The 17,319-nt window shown below is 38.4% G+C and overlaps 1 protein-coding gene across 1 annotated transcript in view; it reads right to left on the bottom strand.

Moving 5' to 3' along the window:
- Positions 1–17,319, bottom strand: part of SEPTIN7 (septin 7) — a 67,611-nt gene that overhangs the window by 10,246 nt on the left and 40,046 nt on the right. The window contains exons 5-9 of the mRNA XM_070059717.2: positions 13,964–14,081; positions 10,096–10,188; positions 8,706–8,802; positions 6,993–7,044; positions 2,007–2,132 (exon numbers count right to left, since the gene is read on the bottom strand). Of these exons, the coding sequence (XP_069915818.1) occupies positions 2,007–2,132; positions 6,993–7,044; positions 8,706–8,802; positions 10,096–10,188; positions 13,964–14,081 (486 nt within the window). The remainder of the gene's footprint in view (positions 1–2,006; positions 2,133–6,992; positions 7,045–8,705; positions 8,803–10,095; positions 10,189–13,963; positions 14,082–17,319) is intronic.

The following is a 17,319-nucleotide window of genomic DNA, read 5'->3' as shown; positions in this document are numbered from 1 at the left end:
CAATCTAATTCTTACTTTAAGTCCTTCTAAAATATAATTGCTTTGGAACATAACAGAAAAGCAACTTTTAGATATCCAAACCAAATATATTTTTATACAAGATTTATTTACTTGTTTTTTTAAAAAAATATTTATTTTATTTAATTGAAAGACAGAGTTACAGAGAAAGGTAGAGACAGAGAGGTCTTCTATCTGCTAGTTCACTCCCCAGATGGCCTCAATGCCAGAGCTGAGCTGATTCGAAGCCAGGAGCCTGGAGCTTCTTCCGGTCTCCCACATGCGTGCAGGGGCCCAAGGACTTGAGCCATCTTCTACTGCTTTCTCAGGCCATAGCAGAGAGCTGGATCGGAAGAGGAGCAGCCAGGACCAGAACTGGCGCCCATATGGGTTGCAGGCGCTTCAGACCAGGGCTTTAACCAGCTGTGCCACAGTGCTGACCCCTATTTACTTATTTTGAAAGTCAGAGTTAGAGAGAGAGAGGGAGATACAGAGAGGTAAAGTAGAAACAGAGAGAGAGAGAGAATCTTCCACCTGCTGGCTCACAACAGCCATGCTGGGTCAAGCAGAAACCATGAGCTTCATCTGGGTTTTCCATGTGGGTGGCAGGGGTCTAAACACTTGGGGTATCTCCTGCTACTGAACCCACGTGGTGGACCCAGAAAACCTTGAGGCTCCTGGCTTTGGATTGGCTCAGCTCCAGCTATTGTGGCCATTTGGGGGAGTGAATCCGCGAATGGAAGACCTCTCTTTCTGCCTCTCAAATAAATAAAAAAAAACCTTTAAAAAAAAGGGGGGGGGGTGTGTGTGGTGGTAGTGGTGAGGGGACATTTTTCTATTACATTATAAGGAATGCTTACTGCCTCAAAAAACAATTAACTTCTTTGAGATCTTTTCTTTTTCATTATTTAGATACTAACCCTTTGGGATTATCCTTTAATTTCAGACAATATCTAGCAATAAATGAACTTTAGCCCTTTGTTGCTCCGCATGCTTGCTCCATGCAGCTCATGGCCTGCTCTCTGCATTCACTTTGCTACCCACGCTGAGTTACCTGTGGCTGCTCATAACCAAATTCTTGCTCCACGTGGCTTGCTCCTGGCCTGCTCTCTGCTTGGTATGGACCCAACTTAATTTCTAGACTTCTTTTTCTCCCCTAAATAAAGCCCTCACCTTCTTGCGCATTTCTGTCGCTGAATAAAAAGCTTAAGAACTTTTTTAAAAAGTACTTTATTTACAAGCTTTTCATGAAAGTTATGACCTTTAACAATCTCTAGCAAAAGCAAAGTAGGGCATGGGCATAGTTAACATGAATTCTACTAGCTTCCTTACTAACCTCTTCTACCTAGTCATGAAATCACCACAGCCTGAGATGTGAGCTTAGGAGGACAAAGCTACACACTTAATAGTCACTAACATCACTTTAACAACCAGAAGAAATCCATACATCTAGCTAATTTACTCCTTGGAAATGTACAAGAGTAACAGAGAAGGTAACCAAGACTACTTTCAACTAAATACTTCTTTTATTTGGTCCTGTCTCTCATTTTCATATAATCTGCTAGTAAACAACCTATCAAGATGGTTTACTTTGAAAAGCATGCTGCAAAGTAGAAGCTCTAAATTTATTTTCATTTAAAGAGAAAGTAAAATGTGTTAAGAAATCTTGATAGTAACTATTTTCTTTCCTCAACAACAGTAACAAAAACACTATTTGCTAAAGGAGCTGTTTGATCTCTTAAATATGTGATGTATGGATGGCAAATGACCAGAAGAGAATGCATGGATCTTTCACTTAAGTAACAAGATGGTACAATAATTCCTCCAACAAGTAAACAGTAAAATATAAAACTGCCAAAAGAAAGCTTAACAACAGAAAAGTTTCACTGATGTGCATAAAAAAGTATCCAAATTTATTACTGAGTAGCCACGAGAAATTTGATGACAATAAAATATGATTACTTATTACATAAATAATACCTTTTCTGGAGGAAAAAATATATACTTACTTAGTAAGCTGCCCTTTATTCTTGTTGTTATCAACTCCATTGTAAGTTACAGCTGCCAGTTTTCTGCTTCTGTAGTTCTCATAGTGAACATTATTAGTAACATCTTTCAAGTCCTGCATGTGCGTTCTGTAATAAACAAACAGCAGGAGTTTGCTCCTATTAAAAAGGCTTTGATGTAAATCCAAAATCTTTAAAAAACTACTTCAGACTTAAAATGAGCAAAGACTATCCTTAAGGAAGATGCATTCTTTTTCATCTGTTTTCATTTATATTCAATACAGACTTAAGACAAAATGTACTGACTCAACACCAGTGGAAATCTGGGTTTCAAATGAGATTTTAAAATCCCTCAAAGCTCTTACTGCAGGATGACCTTTCTTTAACAGTATTCACCTTGGTAGTATATATGTAATTTTACTAGAGAAGGGAACTAGAGTTTGGAGCTCATAAAACCTAGAAGATATGCTTTTTCTTTTAGCAATATTACTAAGGTAATATCTGAATTTTTATTAACACATGGGGGACACTTCAAGTAATGTATCAAGCTGTTTTCAAACTCAGGAATTTTACAGTTTATTTCTGCTTATTCAACCTGTTCCACGAATGTAGGATTTGGTGAAAGAATGTCTGCTCACAGCATTTCTATCACATTAAAATCCACACATGGACTGACAATGAATCTCGATGTGAATGGAAGGGGGGAGGGAGAGGGACAGGGGAGGGTTGCGGGTTGGAGGGAAGTTATGGGGGGGAAGCCATTGTAATCCATAAGCTATACTTTGGAAATTTATATTCATTAAATAAAAGTTAAAAAAAATCCTTACATGGAGACAAGCTACACAATACATGAGATTATTTCATCATTCTTTAACAATGTGAAGTGCTGAAGATACCTGAGCTACTCTACAGCTATTCTTCAGCAACGCACTGTGCGTGATACACATGGCACGGCAGCACCCTGTATCATTTGACCTTTCCTTTTCTCATCAGGTATCCCATTTTGAACCTCCTGCACGTGCTCTCTTTTCCATCTTTACCACTTCAGCAAAAATCCCTTCCAGGAGCCAAAAAAGTACAAGTACAAAAGATGTACTGTTTTCAACCTTCCTTACATCCAGAAAACATCTACTGTTACTTCATAATCCAGCTCCTTGAAGCACTCTCTTCTTTGTGAATAAAAGGTGACATTCAATTACTCTGATTGAGCTCCTATTATCTGACATTTCCCTATAGTTCTCTGACAGTTTATAGCCCCTAGTTTTAAATCTGGGTTTTTCATAAGTCTCAGCTCATTTTAAACTCTCTTCCTTAATATATTCATCCCCTCGTGTGGCTGCAATAGTTACATCTAGAATTCTAACACTGTCCACTTCAGTTAAGCCATGCAGCATTTCCTAGCCTATCTGGTAGTTGAAATTGTTCATTCCAATTTGTTATTGTTCTCTCTGAATAGTTCCGCTGCCTTGGAAGTCCTCTTTTCAGCCTTAAGGTAAAGACACTCCAACTCTTTTGTCCTTGGTTATCACGTATCCTTCTTTATTTTTTTTTCAGCATATTTCACAAGTGTCACCATATTACCTCTTTAACTATTCTGTAAACTCCCATTACAAAGAACAGGTCATTATCTTTTGTACACTCACTATAGACAGTAGATAAGGAAGTTTAAAATAATCGATATTGAAGCTGAGATATGAAAAACACTGACTTTTTTTGGAATAAATTACTGTTACCAGTTTCTATTCACAGAAAATAAAGACAAACACCTGTAGCATATAAAACAATCTTTTTAAATTTTAATTATTATCTATCACACGTCATCACTGCCTGACTGAAAAATCATTAAGGACCTGAGAGAAGAGTAACTTAGAAAATGAAATACAAGATGCATAAAATAAGGTGAATTTATTGTTAATCTATTTGTTTCATTGTCATCTAACATAATGAAAGATGATCACTTTCACCAAAGTAATCTTCTGACTTTCCAATTCTGATTTGTTTCAGGATATAAAAGTCAGTATTTACATTTAATTAAATGTGATTTATGATTTTAAGATTCAACACACTGTTCCATTCTTTTTTTTAAGATTTATTTTACTTTTATTTGAAAGGCAGAATTACACACAGAAGGAGAGATGGAGAAAGAGATCTTCTACCTCATGGTTCACTCTCCAAATGGCTACAAAGACCAGGACTGGGCAAGCTGATGCCAGGAGCCTGGAATTCCATACCCATCTCCCACCTGAGTGGTAGGGGCCCAGAGACTTGGGCTATCTTTCACTGCTTTCTCAAGTGCATGAACAGGAAGCTGGATTGGAAGTGGAGCAGCCAGGAATTGAACAGGCGTCCACAGGGGATGCTAATGCTGCAGACAGCGGCTTAACCTGCTGCACCACTACACTGGCCCAACTCTTCCATTCTTAAAAATAACCTGAAAATTAGCAATAACTGTTTCCCCACAGTTCCAGAAATCTGTTTTCTCTATTTCCCACTGCTAATAAAATAGCTCTTTCCTCTCTTCTTCCGTTTTCCTTCCCTATTTAATTTCTGTTCTACCTGTTACCATACCCTGAAAATATCTGAATCATTTTCTTCTGACCATTTCTTTTTGCCTGTAGCACACAGTTCTCCTAATTATCAAAAGGATACTTTTCTGAGCTTGCCTTTCTCAGAAGCAACAACTATTCCTGACTCTGGCCAGATTTCATGACTTAGGTATTTCATTTCTAAACATCTGCAATATTACTATTGATATTTTCTTCAAGTATTTAGTAATATTCATTATCTGCCGTTGCCTTAAAAGACAAAAAGCACATTAAATATGTATCTTTCTTATAGTATGTAACTTTAAAATTTCTTCTTGTCTTTTTTTTGACAGGCAGAGTGGACAGTGAGAGAGAGAGACAGAGAGAGAAAGGTCTTCCTTTTCAATTGGTTCACCCCGCAATGGCTGCTGCAGCTGGCGCACCGCGCTGATCCGAAGCCAGGAGCCAGCCTGCTCCCATGCGGGTGCAGGGCCCAAGGACTTAGGCCATCCTCCACTGCACTCCTGGGCCACAGCAGAGAGCTGGACTGGAACCAGCAACCGGGACAGAATCCGGTGCCCTGACTGGGACTAGAACCCAGTGCTGGCACCGCAGGAGGAGGATTAGCCTACTGAGCAGTGGCGCCGGCCGAAAATTTATTATTTTCATACATGAATGTTGCTGCTTTGTTGTGCTAAATCTTTTTTATAGGTACAGTTAATTTGTTCTGTAATACTTTTATCCTGGAGTCCCTGTCACCAACTGCCAGGATATATATCTTCAAATAACTACCCTTTCTTTCTACAGTATTTTTTTTTTTTTTTTTGACAGGCAGAGTGGACAGTGAGAGAGAGAGACAGAGAGAAAGGTCTTCCTTTTGCCGTTGGTTCACCCTCCAATGGCCGCCGCGGCCAGCGCGCTGCGGCCGGCGCACCGCGCTGATCCGATGGCAGGAGCCAGGAGCCAGGTGCTTTTCCTGGTCCCCCATGGGGTGCAGGGCCCAAGCACCTGGGCCATCCTCCACTGCACTCCCTGGCCACAGCAGAGGGCTGGCCTGGAAGAGGGGCAACCGGGACAGAATCCGGCGCCCCGACCGGGACTAGAACCCGGTGTGCCGGCGCCGCTAGGCGGAGGATTAGCCTAGTGAGCCGCGGCGCCGGCCCTCTTTCTACAGTATTTTAGCAATTTGTAGCTTTTTTTAAAAAAAATTATTTATTTATTTGAAAGTCAGAGTTACACAGAAAGAGGAGAGGCAGAGAGAGACAGAGAGAGAGAGAGAGAGAGTGAGTCTTCCATCCGATGGTTCACTCCCCAGTTGGCTGCAATGGCTGGAGATGCACTGATCCAAAGCCAGGAGCCAGGAGTGTCTTCTGGATCTCCCACACGGGTGCAGGGGTCCAAGGACCTGGGCAATTGTCTACTGCTTTCCCAGGCCACAGCAGAGAGCTGGATCAGAAGTGGAGCAGCCAGGTCTTGAACCGGCGCCCATATGGGATGCTGACGCTTCAGGCCAGAGTATTAACCCGTTGTGCCACAGTGCCAGCCCCCAGGAATGTATCTTTGATTGGATATTTAAAAAATACAGAAGAAAAAGTCATAGAATACCACCATGTCAAGTATTGGGCAAGTATCACAGATTTAAAAATCAGGGAATTCAATGGCAATTAAAACGTATTAAAATTCTCTACATATATACTTTCAAAACAGGTTGTAGGCTGCATTTTCAGTTCTTTTGAAGTCATATCTTAACAATGAAAAACAAGAGAACCTAAAGCATTTTATTTATTTATTTGTTTATTCGAAAGGCAGAGAGACAGAGAGAGATCTCCTATCTGCTCATAATTTACTCTGTGAGGCATGGTAACCTCAACTGCTCGGTCAACTCTATCACATAATTAATACCAGAAACATCCAGTTATATGCTCCTTTGAAAAGAAGACCACTTAAAAAGTCAAGATTTTTTATTTCAAAATTCACTGTCATCTCTCACGTATTTCTTGAGGTAGTAATCTCTAAAAATTTTCCTTCACTTCTAAGATCTTTTTATCCTGATTTCTAATTATCATCCATTCATATGTTGCCACTTCGACATAGCTAAACAGAGTCCTACGTACTGGGAAAGTAGCCTTTCTATCCACAGTTTTCCCAAAGCTCTTTATATTAACAAAAGCCTTTTTTTTTTTAGTTCATCTTCCACACCTATTCATTATTAAACCTCAACACAAAGTAAGTGATAAAGGGAGAAATTTTCCTTTGGAGCCTTACTTAAATTAATTATATTGTTTGCTGATGACTTCAAAACCCTGGAGAAAGGATCCAGGTTGTCTCTATGCCTGTGTTATTGCTAGAATAAAGATACTAACAAATTAGCTAAAGTTACAGGAGATAAAAATAAATCTGCCCAACTCTATTGGGGCAAAGGAAAAAACAAAGGTAAGCTATTTTTGTCATTGCTCACACTTACCTTATCAACATATTTCTTAGAATAGTAAAATCACAATGTTCACCATTTTCAACTGTTAAGAAAAAAAGCAAACCACAAATATATTATTTCCAATAAACCTAATTGTTTCAAAGGAAATTTCACATAAATTTGGGGTGAGAAAAATGAGAGAATATGCAAAACAGCTTAGTTTAATTGTTCATGAAGGTTTAATAATAATGTAGTACATTATAGCTTACTCTTCAGTGATCAATGTGTAAACCTAACAAATGAGCTCTGTGGAAACAACCACCCTTAAAATTTTAAAAGGGGAAACCATATACTTTTTTTTTTTGACAGGCAGAGTGGACAGTGAGAGAGACAGAGAGAAAGGTCTTCCTTCACCCTCCAATGGCTGGCGCACCGCACTGATCTGATGGCAGGAGCCAGGTACTTATCCTGGTCTCCCATGGGGTGCAGGGCCCAAGCACTTGGGCCATCCTCCACTGCACTCCCTGGCCACAGCAGAGAGCTGGCCTGGAAGAGGGGCAACCGGGACAGAATCCAGCGCCCCAACCGGGACTAGAACCCGGTGTGCTGGCGCCGCAAGGCGGAGGATTAGCCTAGTGAGCCGCGGCGCCGGCACCATATACTTTCTCATTATTGGTAGAGAATGTATTTATTCTACTATAAATACATTCTTAAATTTAGTATCATGGTTGTGGAGGGGGGATCACTTTAGAAAAATCTTCTTATAGTAAACAAAATGCAATGGTTAGTCAAAAACAACAAAGTTATGTGTTTTTAAAAAATGTATCATTAATAAGAACACTGGTTATGGGATAGGAGAAAGATACTGTAAATTAGACATATAAAGCCATTATTCCAGCACTTCTAAGTCATATATAAGTTCTAAAATCACAGCCTGGTTAAGATAGAGAGCCGAGAACAAGGTGCAGGCTCACCGGTAGAGAAAATCATAGACAGATAGTAAATAACAGGGTATAATATCCTAAAAATTACAAAATAATACTAATAAATAGGTAAAAACAATGATGATTCAATACTGGTTGCAACTTACTATACAGAAGATAAAAACTTAGTTGAAAGCAGTATAATAAACACAAATTTCAGGAAACACTTCCGCTGTCAAGGAAACTTCTGATATTTGACATTATGTGATTTTATTAGTATTTAAAACTTATAAAACTGGAAAAGTAGATGTCTTAATAATAAAATTTTGTGTCTCTGAAGATAGGATGTCAAAAAAAGAGCTTTTGTTGTGAGAAAAGGAGACTGAATGTTTTAGGTGGACTAATAATTGTCATTTTTAATCATTCTGACTCATCTGGGGCTCAGGTAAAAGTGATAGGCCTTCTCCCTAAAACACTGCATTTCAGGAAGTTCATAAGATCCCCTGGAAGCCATTGGTAAAAAACCCTGACCCTGAATTATACATTTTCAAATAAGGAAATAGAAACTGATTTGATGGGGCAGTGATAGTAAGGTAGGACAGGAACACCTGAAGTGTTAGAACTTTAAGATTTAACACATTCTTATCTCATTATGACTCAAGGTCTGAAAATTAGAAATGTACTTATGAGGAAAACAAAGGCAAATGAAATCAGAACTATCCTCAAAAATGTAGAATATATCAATGCATTATGCATATTATACTATTTATTATAAATACAAAATGTTTTTATCATATTTGTAAGATCTTATAAAAAGTCATTCACTGAAAAAAAACCTTACCTTCAGCAACACCCCAAGGATACTGCCTTCCTCTGACCCTTTTGCCGTTAACTTCAATGATAGTATTACTACCTACCACAGCAAGTGGCAAACGGTCCTATAAAACAAAGTATTCATGTTCAATATATCTTTGTAGTCCTCACAAATTGAATAATAAAGAAATTATATTACTCAACAAATTATTAAAAAAGAATACATAGTTTCCTCATTTAATTTTATAGGATAGTCAATAAATATTTAACATTTTTGTCACATGCTATTACTACTAAGGTTCACAATGAATAAAATTCTTTTCTCTCTGACAGTCTAATAATATAAGGCATATACTAGTCAAATTCTTTTCTATAAAAACCACTCAAAAAAGCTGTCCAATTCTGGTGGGGAGGAGGTAAGGGTAAATATATGTACATGTATATACATATGAATGTAGAGGGAAAAACTAGAAAATCTTTCAAAATTCTTATGGCTTCTAGAAATACATAAGCAGCTATTTTAAAAAATCTCAGAAAGTCTTCATGGATAGGTACAAACTTTTACTGCCCCATGTTGATTAGATTATCTGCCTGCATCATGTCGTTGTTCTGTATGCTTATTTGCAGGTCCAGTGTATTTAAGAAACCACAATAGGCCAGCGCCGCAACTCAATAGGCTGGCGCCGCAGCTCACTAGGCTAATCCTCCGCCTTGCGGCGCCAGCACACCGGGTTCTAGTCCCGGTCAGGGCGCCGGATTCTGTCCCGGTTGCCCCTCTTCCAGGCCAGCTCTCTGCTATGGCCAGGAAGTGCAGTGGAGGATGGCCCAAGTGCTTGGGCCCTGCACCCCATGGGAGACCAGGAGAAGCACCTGGCTCCTGCCATCAGATCAGCGCAGTGCGCCAGCTGCAGTGAGCCGGCTGTGGCGGCCATTGGAGGGTGAACCAAGGGCAAAGGAAGACCTTTCTCTCTGTCTCTCTCTCTCACTGTCCACTCTGCCTGTCAAAAAAAAAAAAAAAAAAAAAAAAAAGAAACCACAATAAATTAAAATACAGAAAATTATGTTAGTAAGGGATTGTGGTTGAAATTTTAAAAAGAAATACATTTTTTGTCTGGATTTTAAACAATAAAATACAACAGAACACTTCTCATCACTTTAAGGAGGAAAATTACATAATGTGAAACCACTTAATTGACAATCATTTGTTATTCAACCCCCCATTCCATATGATACCTTTTGATCCACAATAGCTAATCAAGAAAGTTAACTGCGAAGTTGAATTTAGTATTACATAACCTCCCTATTCATTTTATAAGCCAACTACTTAAAATGCTGGTATTTTTGGTATTTCCTGTGAGTACTGAAGTATATTTTTAGGGCCCTAAAACACTTTAGTGTATATATAGGAATTAATCTACCTTTATCTTTTTAACAAGTTTATTTTCTTCTTCATCATCTGTTTCAGGAAATTCATATATTTTAATTTTATGTTCTTGGATTTCTTTCATTATCTAAAATGGAAGACACAGTTAGCAAAAGAGCACCACACAGACTTGGTACAACAGCCTTATTTTCATTATGCACTTTTCTACTTAAGTCCTCAGCTTCACGTCCTTAACTGTTTTTCAATGATACAAAATTGTAATCTAAAATCAAAATCTTATATTTGTGTTTTTTAACTATAAAAGTTGGTATATAAATATTAAAAAAGATTACTTCTGAAGTGTCAAAATCATGTACATCAAAAGAGTTCCAAAAATGATATATGACTCCAGAAAGGGACTTCTGTAGCTACTTTCTATAATAATGACTTTAGGCCATCTATTTACTGTAAAAAAGTCTTTCTCTAGATATAAATAACCAAGTGTCTTATTTAGCTGAATCAACAGGACTTAATAAACTCACCTAAAATTTTTAATAGAACTTGGCAAGGGAAAGTAAAACTAAATACACCATTGGCCTCAGGAGAAAATTTTCACTTTGAACAGAAAATATCCTTGCATATGTGTATGCATACACACAAATTAAGGAGGTACAGAAAAAAAGACTGGGAAAAAAATTGAGAAAGAAAATACATCCTAGAAATTAAGAAATTCAACTTATTAAGAATATAGAAAATTGGGGCTGGCACCGTGTGGCACTAAGTTAATCTTCCACCTACGGTGCCAGCATCCCATATGGGTGCCAGTTTTAGTCCCGGCTGTTCCTCTTCCAATCCAGCTCTCTGCTGTGGCCTGGGAAGGCAGTGGAGGATGGCCCACTGCACCCGCATGGGAGACCAGGAGGAAGCACCTGGCTCCTGGCTTCGGAATGGCATAGCTCTGGCCATTGTAGCCATCCAGGGAGTGAACCAATGGAAGGAAGACCTTTCTCTATGTCTCTCTCTCTCACTATCTATAACTCTACCTGTCAAATAAATTAAAAAAAAAAATCAAAAAAAAAAAAAAAAGAAACTAATGAAGTTAACTAACATTAAAAATGACCTAGTTCAAATTATATTATGCCAGGACAGTTGTTTGGCACGGTGGTTAAGCCAACCCTTGGGATGCCCACATTACAATGCCTGGGTTCAACTTCTGGTTCCACTCCCCAGTCTAGCTTCCTGCTAATGTATACCCAGGGAGACACCAAGGGATGGTTCAAGTAGTTGGGTCCCTGCCATACACAAGGGAGACTCAGATTGAGTTCCTGGCTCCTGGCATTAGCTTGGAACAGCCCCACCTTTTGAGAGCATCTAAGGAGTGAACCAGTACATGCAAGATCAATCTCCTGTCTCTGTCAGAAAATTGGAAAAAAAATATATATGTACATATATAGTCCAAAATAACTTCAAATTCTAAGCAGAATACAGACTTCAAATAATTTTCAACTATCCATCATATTCAAACTTAGAACCATCCAATGGCTAACACTACTAGAATTATCATCTCTGTCTATAATTAAATTATACCACTAATCTCATAGCAGGGTCCCCAGCAGCAGTAAAGGCACCATAAGTGAAATGTGTAGATGGTTACTATGCTAGATGGAAGTAAACAGAAGTGAAAACTATCACTGGAAAAAACAGGAACACCTTGTTATCTATAGAGAAGAGAACATGAGAATAAATGATAAGGAGACCAATACATGACTAGAAGGAAAAAGAAAAAAAAAGTAGAGCAGTGGTTCTTAATCAGAGGTTGTATTAAAATTATCTAGCAGCTGATGCTGTGACATAGAAGGTTAAGCCTATGTCTGCAGTGCCAGCATCTCAAATGGGCGCCAATTTGAGTCCCAGCTGCTCCTCTTCTGATCTAGTTCTCTGGTGATGCACCTGGGAAAGCTGGGATGATGGCTCAAGTAATTAGTGTTTGGGCCCCTGCACCTATGTGGGAGACCTGGAAGAAGCTCCTGGCTCCTGACTTCAGCCTGGCCCAGCCCTGGCCATTGTGGCCATTTGAGGTATGAAACAGCAGACAGAAGATTCATTCTCTCTCTCTCTCTCTCTCTCTCTCTCTCTCTCTCCCCTTCTCTTTCTCTCTGAATCTTTGTCTTTCAAATAAATAAATAAATCTTTGAAAAAAAAAACATTAAAATGATCTGAGTATCTTCAAAATAACAAATGTCAGAGCCTTTCTTCACCTACAGAATCAGCAGGCATAAGGTCCAACAACTCATTTTGAAAACGTTCTCTAGATATTCTAAAAGGCACCCCTGATAAGGAGCCATTATTCTCAGCACAAAAAAAGAAATATACAACCAATACCAATGAGGAAGTAGAGATCATTACTTATTCATCTTTTTTATCTCTAGGTTCCCAGTATAAATCCAAATCGAGACACACAATTCAAAATAGCAGAGAAATTATTTTAAGATTAGTATTTGAAATAGCATGCCATAAACAACATAAAATACAAATGGAATGAATAAGGTAAAACACAGAAACAGATGTTTCTCATAGAAATAAGTATACTATACATAATGTAATAAAACATTCTAAAAATGTATATGAATTTAATACAACTTCAAAGTAAATTTCTATTTGTAATATGAGTTTTGACATACTCTAAAATTCACATCTAAAAAGGTGAAAAAGTATTTTGCTTCAAGGAGCTCTAAAAAAGCAGTAAGAGATAATGAACGCTAAGCTTTTAAATATGATATGAAGTCACTGTGGTTTTCAAAAAAATAACACTGCCTAAAATGTAAGAGGCTATAGAACAGGAGAGGGTTCTAGAAACTGACGCTACAATTCACAAAATGTGACATCTGACAAACTAAACCCAACAAAACGAGGAAAATATCTCATTATTCAACTCAGTATTAATAAGATAACTAGGTATGAGTTTAGAAAAAAGTTTATATAAGTATTCCATAAAAAAGGATGAAAATAAAATTGACAGAAGGAACAAAAGTGAAAAAAGAAAACATATTTGTGAAAAGGAACGAGAATTAAACACCCAGAATGTTTACATAAAGGACCTATATAATTACATCTAGGCATTATCAAGTACTATCCTTCAAAAAGACTAAGGACTTGAAGAGGATGTTGACAAAAGTGGTTTAAAAAAAAAAAACAAAAAACCTGCTTGAGAAAACATTCAGCCTTTCTGGGAAAAAAGATAAAAAATTATGTGCACTCAAAGTTTTAAAAATAAAAAATGACAAAGAATAAATAAAAATGAAAAAACACTGTTGTAAAGGTTATAATGAAACAGATATACCTGTTAAAAACATTGAAAATAGCCATACTTAAAAACCGACAAAGGAGGCTGGCGCTGCGGCTCACTAGGCTAATCCTCCACCTTGTGGCACCGGCACACTGGGTTCTAGTCCCGGTCGGGGTGCCGAATTCTGTCCCGGTTGCCCCTCTTCCAGGCCAGCTCTCTGCTGTGGCCAGGAAGTGCAGTGGAGGATGGCCCAAGTGCTTGGGAGACCAGGAGAAGCACCTGGCTCCTGCCATCAGATCAGCACGATATTCTGGCCGCAGCGCGATGGCCTCGGCGGCCATTGGAGGGTGAACCAACGGCAAAGGAAGACCTTTCTCTCTGTCTCTCTCTCTCACTGTCCACTCTGCCTGTCAAAAAAAAAAACAAACAAACAAAAAAAAAAACTGACAAAGGATAAAGTATGCTATGCTAATGGATAAAAGCACTGAAGGCAGAAATATTTTCAAGAGTTATTTTTAATGCAGTATAAACAACAACATGTAAAATTAGCAAGATAAATGCGCTGTAACACATCATACTAAAAATAGTAAAGACTGAAAATATAATACAAAAATCCGAGTTAACTGATTCTGCTCACCTGTTTTTTAAACTGTTGGCATTCCTCTGGCGTGAGCGTGTCTGCTTTGGCAATAAGTGGAATGATGTTCACTTTTTCGTGCAAACGTTTCATAAACTCAATATCCAATGGCTTCAGTCTGAAACATACAATATTTAATATGACTGAATTGATCAATTTGGGGGAATAGATTCTTCACATCTCCAGTGTTATTAAATTCAACATAACTACTTTACTTACTTCTCAAAAACATTCTCTGAAGATGCATCACACTGCAGAACAGGGCTTCAAGAAGCATTGGAATAACTAAGAAGTCTTTGAACATCCTGATCATGGGGTTCTGCTAAAGAGGGACTGGAAAAACCAGAAAGGCTTCTAATTGAATTTCCTAGAATTGCCTTACCCTTGTTTACTCCAAATCTGAGACGCATGCTCTTAAAGAGAATTCTCAACAGTGCCTTCATTGATTACAATCTGGGTGCATCCTCCTTTCTGCTACTATCCTTTCAAGATCACCAAGTATTTCCAACTGTGTAATTTTCCTATTATGCAGAATATGACATTACTCCCTCACAAGCTCTGCTTCTTTAAAGTACTTTTTATGATCTTCCTTGTAAGCTAGTACCTTAAAAGGTACATTCTGTAGAATTCTCTATTAGGTCTTCTTTTGTTATTCTACATTCTGTATCATTATTATGATGACAATGGACTTCTATTAGACTCTTAGATTTTCATATCCAGACCAGATCTCACTCTTAAATTCCACACTTGTGCTTAATCCAACAGATATTCTACTGGGACAACCCACGGATTCCTTAAAACCAAAGCTCATCTGAATCCCCATTTTCTCTCCTCTTCTATGCTTTTTATTTTAGTAAATTATATATAACCCATCTAATTACTTAAGGCTGAAGCCTAGGATTCTGTAATCCTCATTTCTAAATATTCACCAAGACCTGGTAAACAAATACATATATTTAATCTCCATTTCCATTACCTCTAAAGATTTATGTTTGTTTATTTGAAAGGTAGGGTGACAGGGTAGAGAAGGAAGGGGAAAGAGAGAGGTTGATTTTCCATGGGTTGGTTCACTCCCCAAATGGCCCTAACAGTCAGGGCTAAGTCAGGCCAAAGCCAGGAGCCAGAAACTCCATCCCAGTCTACAAGATATCTTCTGCTGCCTTCCCAGGAACATTAGTAGGAAGGTGGATAAGAAGTGGAGCATCCAGGATTTGATCCAGGATGCCATCATTGCAAGCAGTGGCTTAACCTACTTTGCAATAACACCAGCTCCCACATCCACTACTTTTAGTTCAGGCCACCAAGATCTCTGGAATTGGTAAGTATGTATATTTGTTTGGTTTCCCTCCAAATCTTCCACACTGCACCAGAATGATCTTTGTAAATCCAAATTTGGTTTAAGTCATTCTCTGACTAAAAAACCTCAGTAAAGGTCAAATTCCATAGCTAGTGTAGCCTGCAAAGACTTGTAAGGAGGGCCAGCGCCAAGGCTCACTATGCTAATCCTCCACCTACGGTGCCGGCACCGTGGGTTCTAGTCCTGGTTGGGACACTGGTTCTGTCCCGGTTGCTCCTCTTCCAGTCCAGCTCTCTGCTGTGGCCTGGGAGGGCAGTGGAGGATGGCCCAAGTGCTTGGGCCCTGCATCCGCATGGGAGACCAGCAGGAAGCACCTGGCTCCTTGCTTCGGATCAGTGCAGCACGCCGGCCGTAACGGCCATTTGGGGAGTGAACCAACGGAAGGAAGACCTTTCTTTCTGTCTTTCTCTAACTCTGCCTGTTAAAAAAATAAATAAATTAAAAAAAAAAAAGAAAAGAAAAAGACTTGTAAGGAACCTGATTTTTAAGCTGGTCTCATCTTGCAGCACACGCGGTTCATCTTTTGCCACCTCTTACTTATGATGTGCTAGTCCTTACATTTTAACTCCTTACATTTCCTAGAAAGTACCATACTTGAACTTCTGGCCAAGGTTACTGTTACTACCTCTGTCTGCAACATCCTGCATTCTGACTCCTCTTCTGCTTGTCCAAATTCTTGCTCATTCTTTAGGTACTGGCTTACAAGCATTTTAACTTTGGGAATCTTTTTCTGCCTTAGGCATATATAATGTTCTATACAGTAACTACAGATGTTTTTCCCATCTTCTCACGAAAGATCCTCCAGAGCAAGGACTTTGTCTCATTCCCCTGTATCCCCAGCACTAGCACAAAACCTAACACTTGTGAAGGTGCCCATTATTTGTTGACCAAAGAAGCTGTTGTGAATTTCCTTATGTCCTTTAGTAACTTTAAATGAAAACCAAATAAAGCCCTCACATCTAAAATATATTATAGACTAAAAATCAACGTTCCACAAAAAAAAAAAAAAAAAAACTGAGAATATTTTACATGGGAACATCATTTTACTAATAAGTTGACTAGCATTTTAAAATACATAGAGAAACCAGTATATATTTAAAGCTGGAAGACTAGGGCCCAGAGACTAAAAAAGTAACCTTTTTTTCCCCAACAGAATACAGTATTTGCCGGCTAATGCAGACAAAGAAGTGAGGAGGGAAGAAAACAGATATAAAGAATTAAAACAGCTGTCTCTTATTCTAATTCTTATTTTGAGTTCCTTAGAATTTGATATTGGCATTCAAAGAGGGAACAATATGGAAAATAGAGAATGGCTGAAGTAACACTGCACTACATATATTATCTGTAAACACTGTTCCCATCACTTAGTGCTAACTGAAAGAAACTATTTGAAAAAAGGTTAAAATTTGTTTTAAATCAATTATTATGATAAATACTAAATACAAAGTCATGACCCATAAATTTATCTCAATTTTTAAGTTTATACTTCCTATTTTAAAGTATGACAAATCTGAATTACCACTACCTCATTAAGTTTACATCATATTATTTATAAAAAGGTATAAGCTTGTGACAGAAAAGCAGAGTTCAGTTAATCTAAATTTTTAGTCATTCTTGAGCTCATTTAATACAAAATACTAAAGCCAAACTGCAAGCTAACAGGATTTTACATTTAAAATCAAAACAATATTTGCTAAATATTCTTTTTTTATTTTAAAGAATTTTTATTTATTTGACAGGTAGAGTTACAGTGAGAGAGAGACAGAGTGAAAGGTCTTTCTCCCATGGGTTCACTCCCCAAATGGCCGCAACAGCCGGAGCTGCGCCAATCCAAAGCCAGGAGCCAGAAGCTTCCTCCCGGTCTTCCCATACGGGGGCAGGGGCCCAAGGACTTGGGACATCTTCTAATGCTTTCCCAGGCCACAGCAGAGAACTGCATTGGAAGAAGAACAGCCGAGACCAGAACTGGCGCCCATATGGGATGCCGGAGCCACAGGTG

This window comes from Oryctolagus cuniculus, chromosome 16 (genome assembly GCF_051225735.1).
Source record: "Oryctolagus cuniculus isolate XC-2025 breed Fujian yellow rabbit chromosome 16, ASM5122573v1, whole genome shotgun sequence".
Classification (NCBI taxonomy): domain Eukaryota; kingdom Metazoa; phylum Chordata; class Mammalia; order Lagomorpha; family Leporidae; genus Oryctolagus; species Oryctolagus cuniculus.
This window is presented reverse-complemented; position numbering and strand designations above follow the sequence as displayed.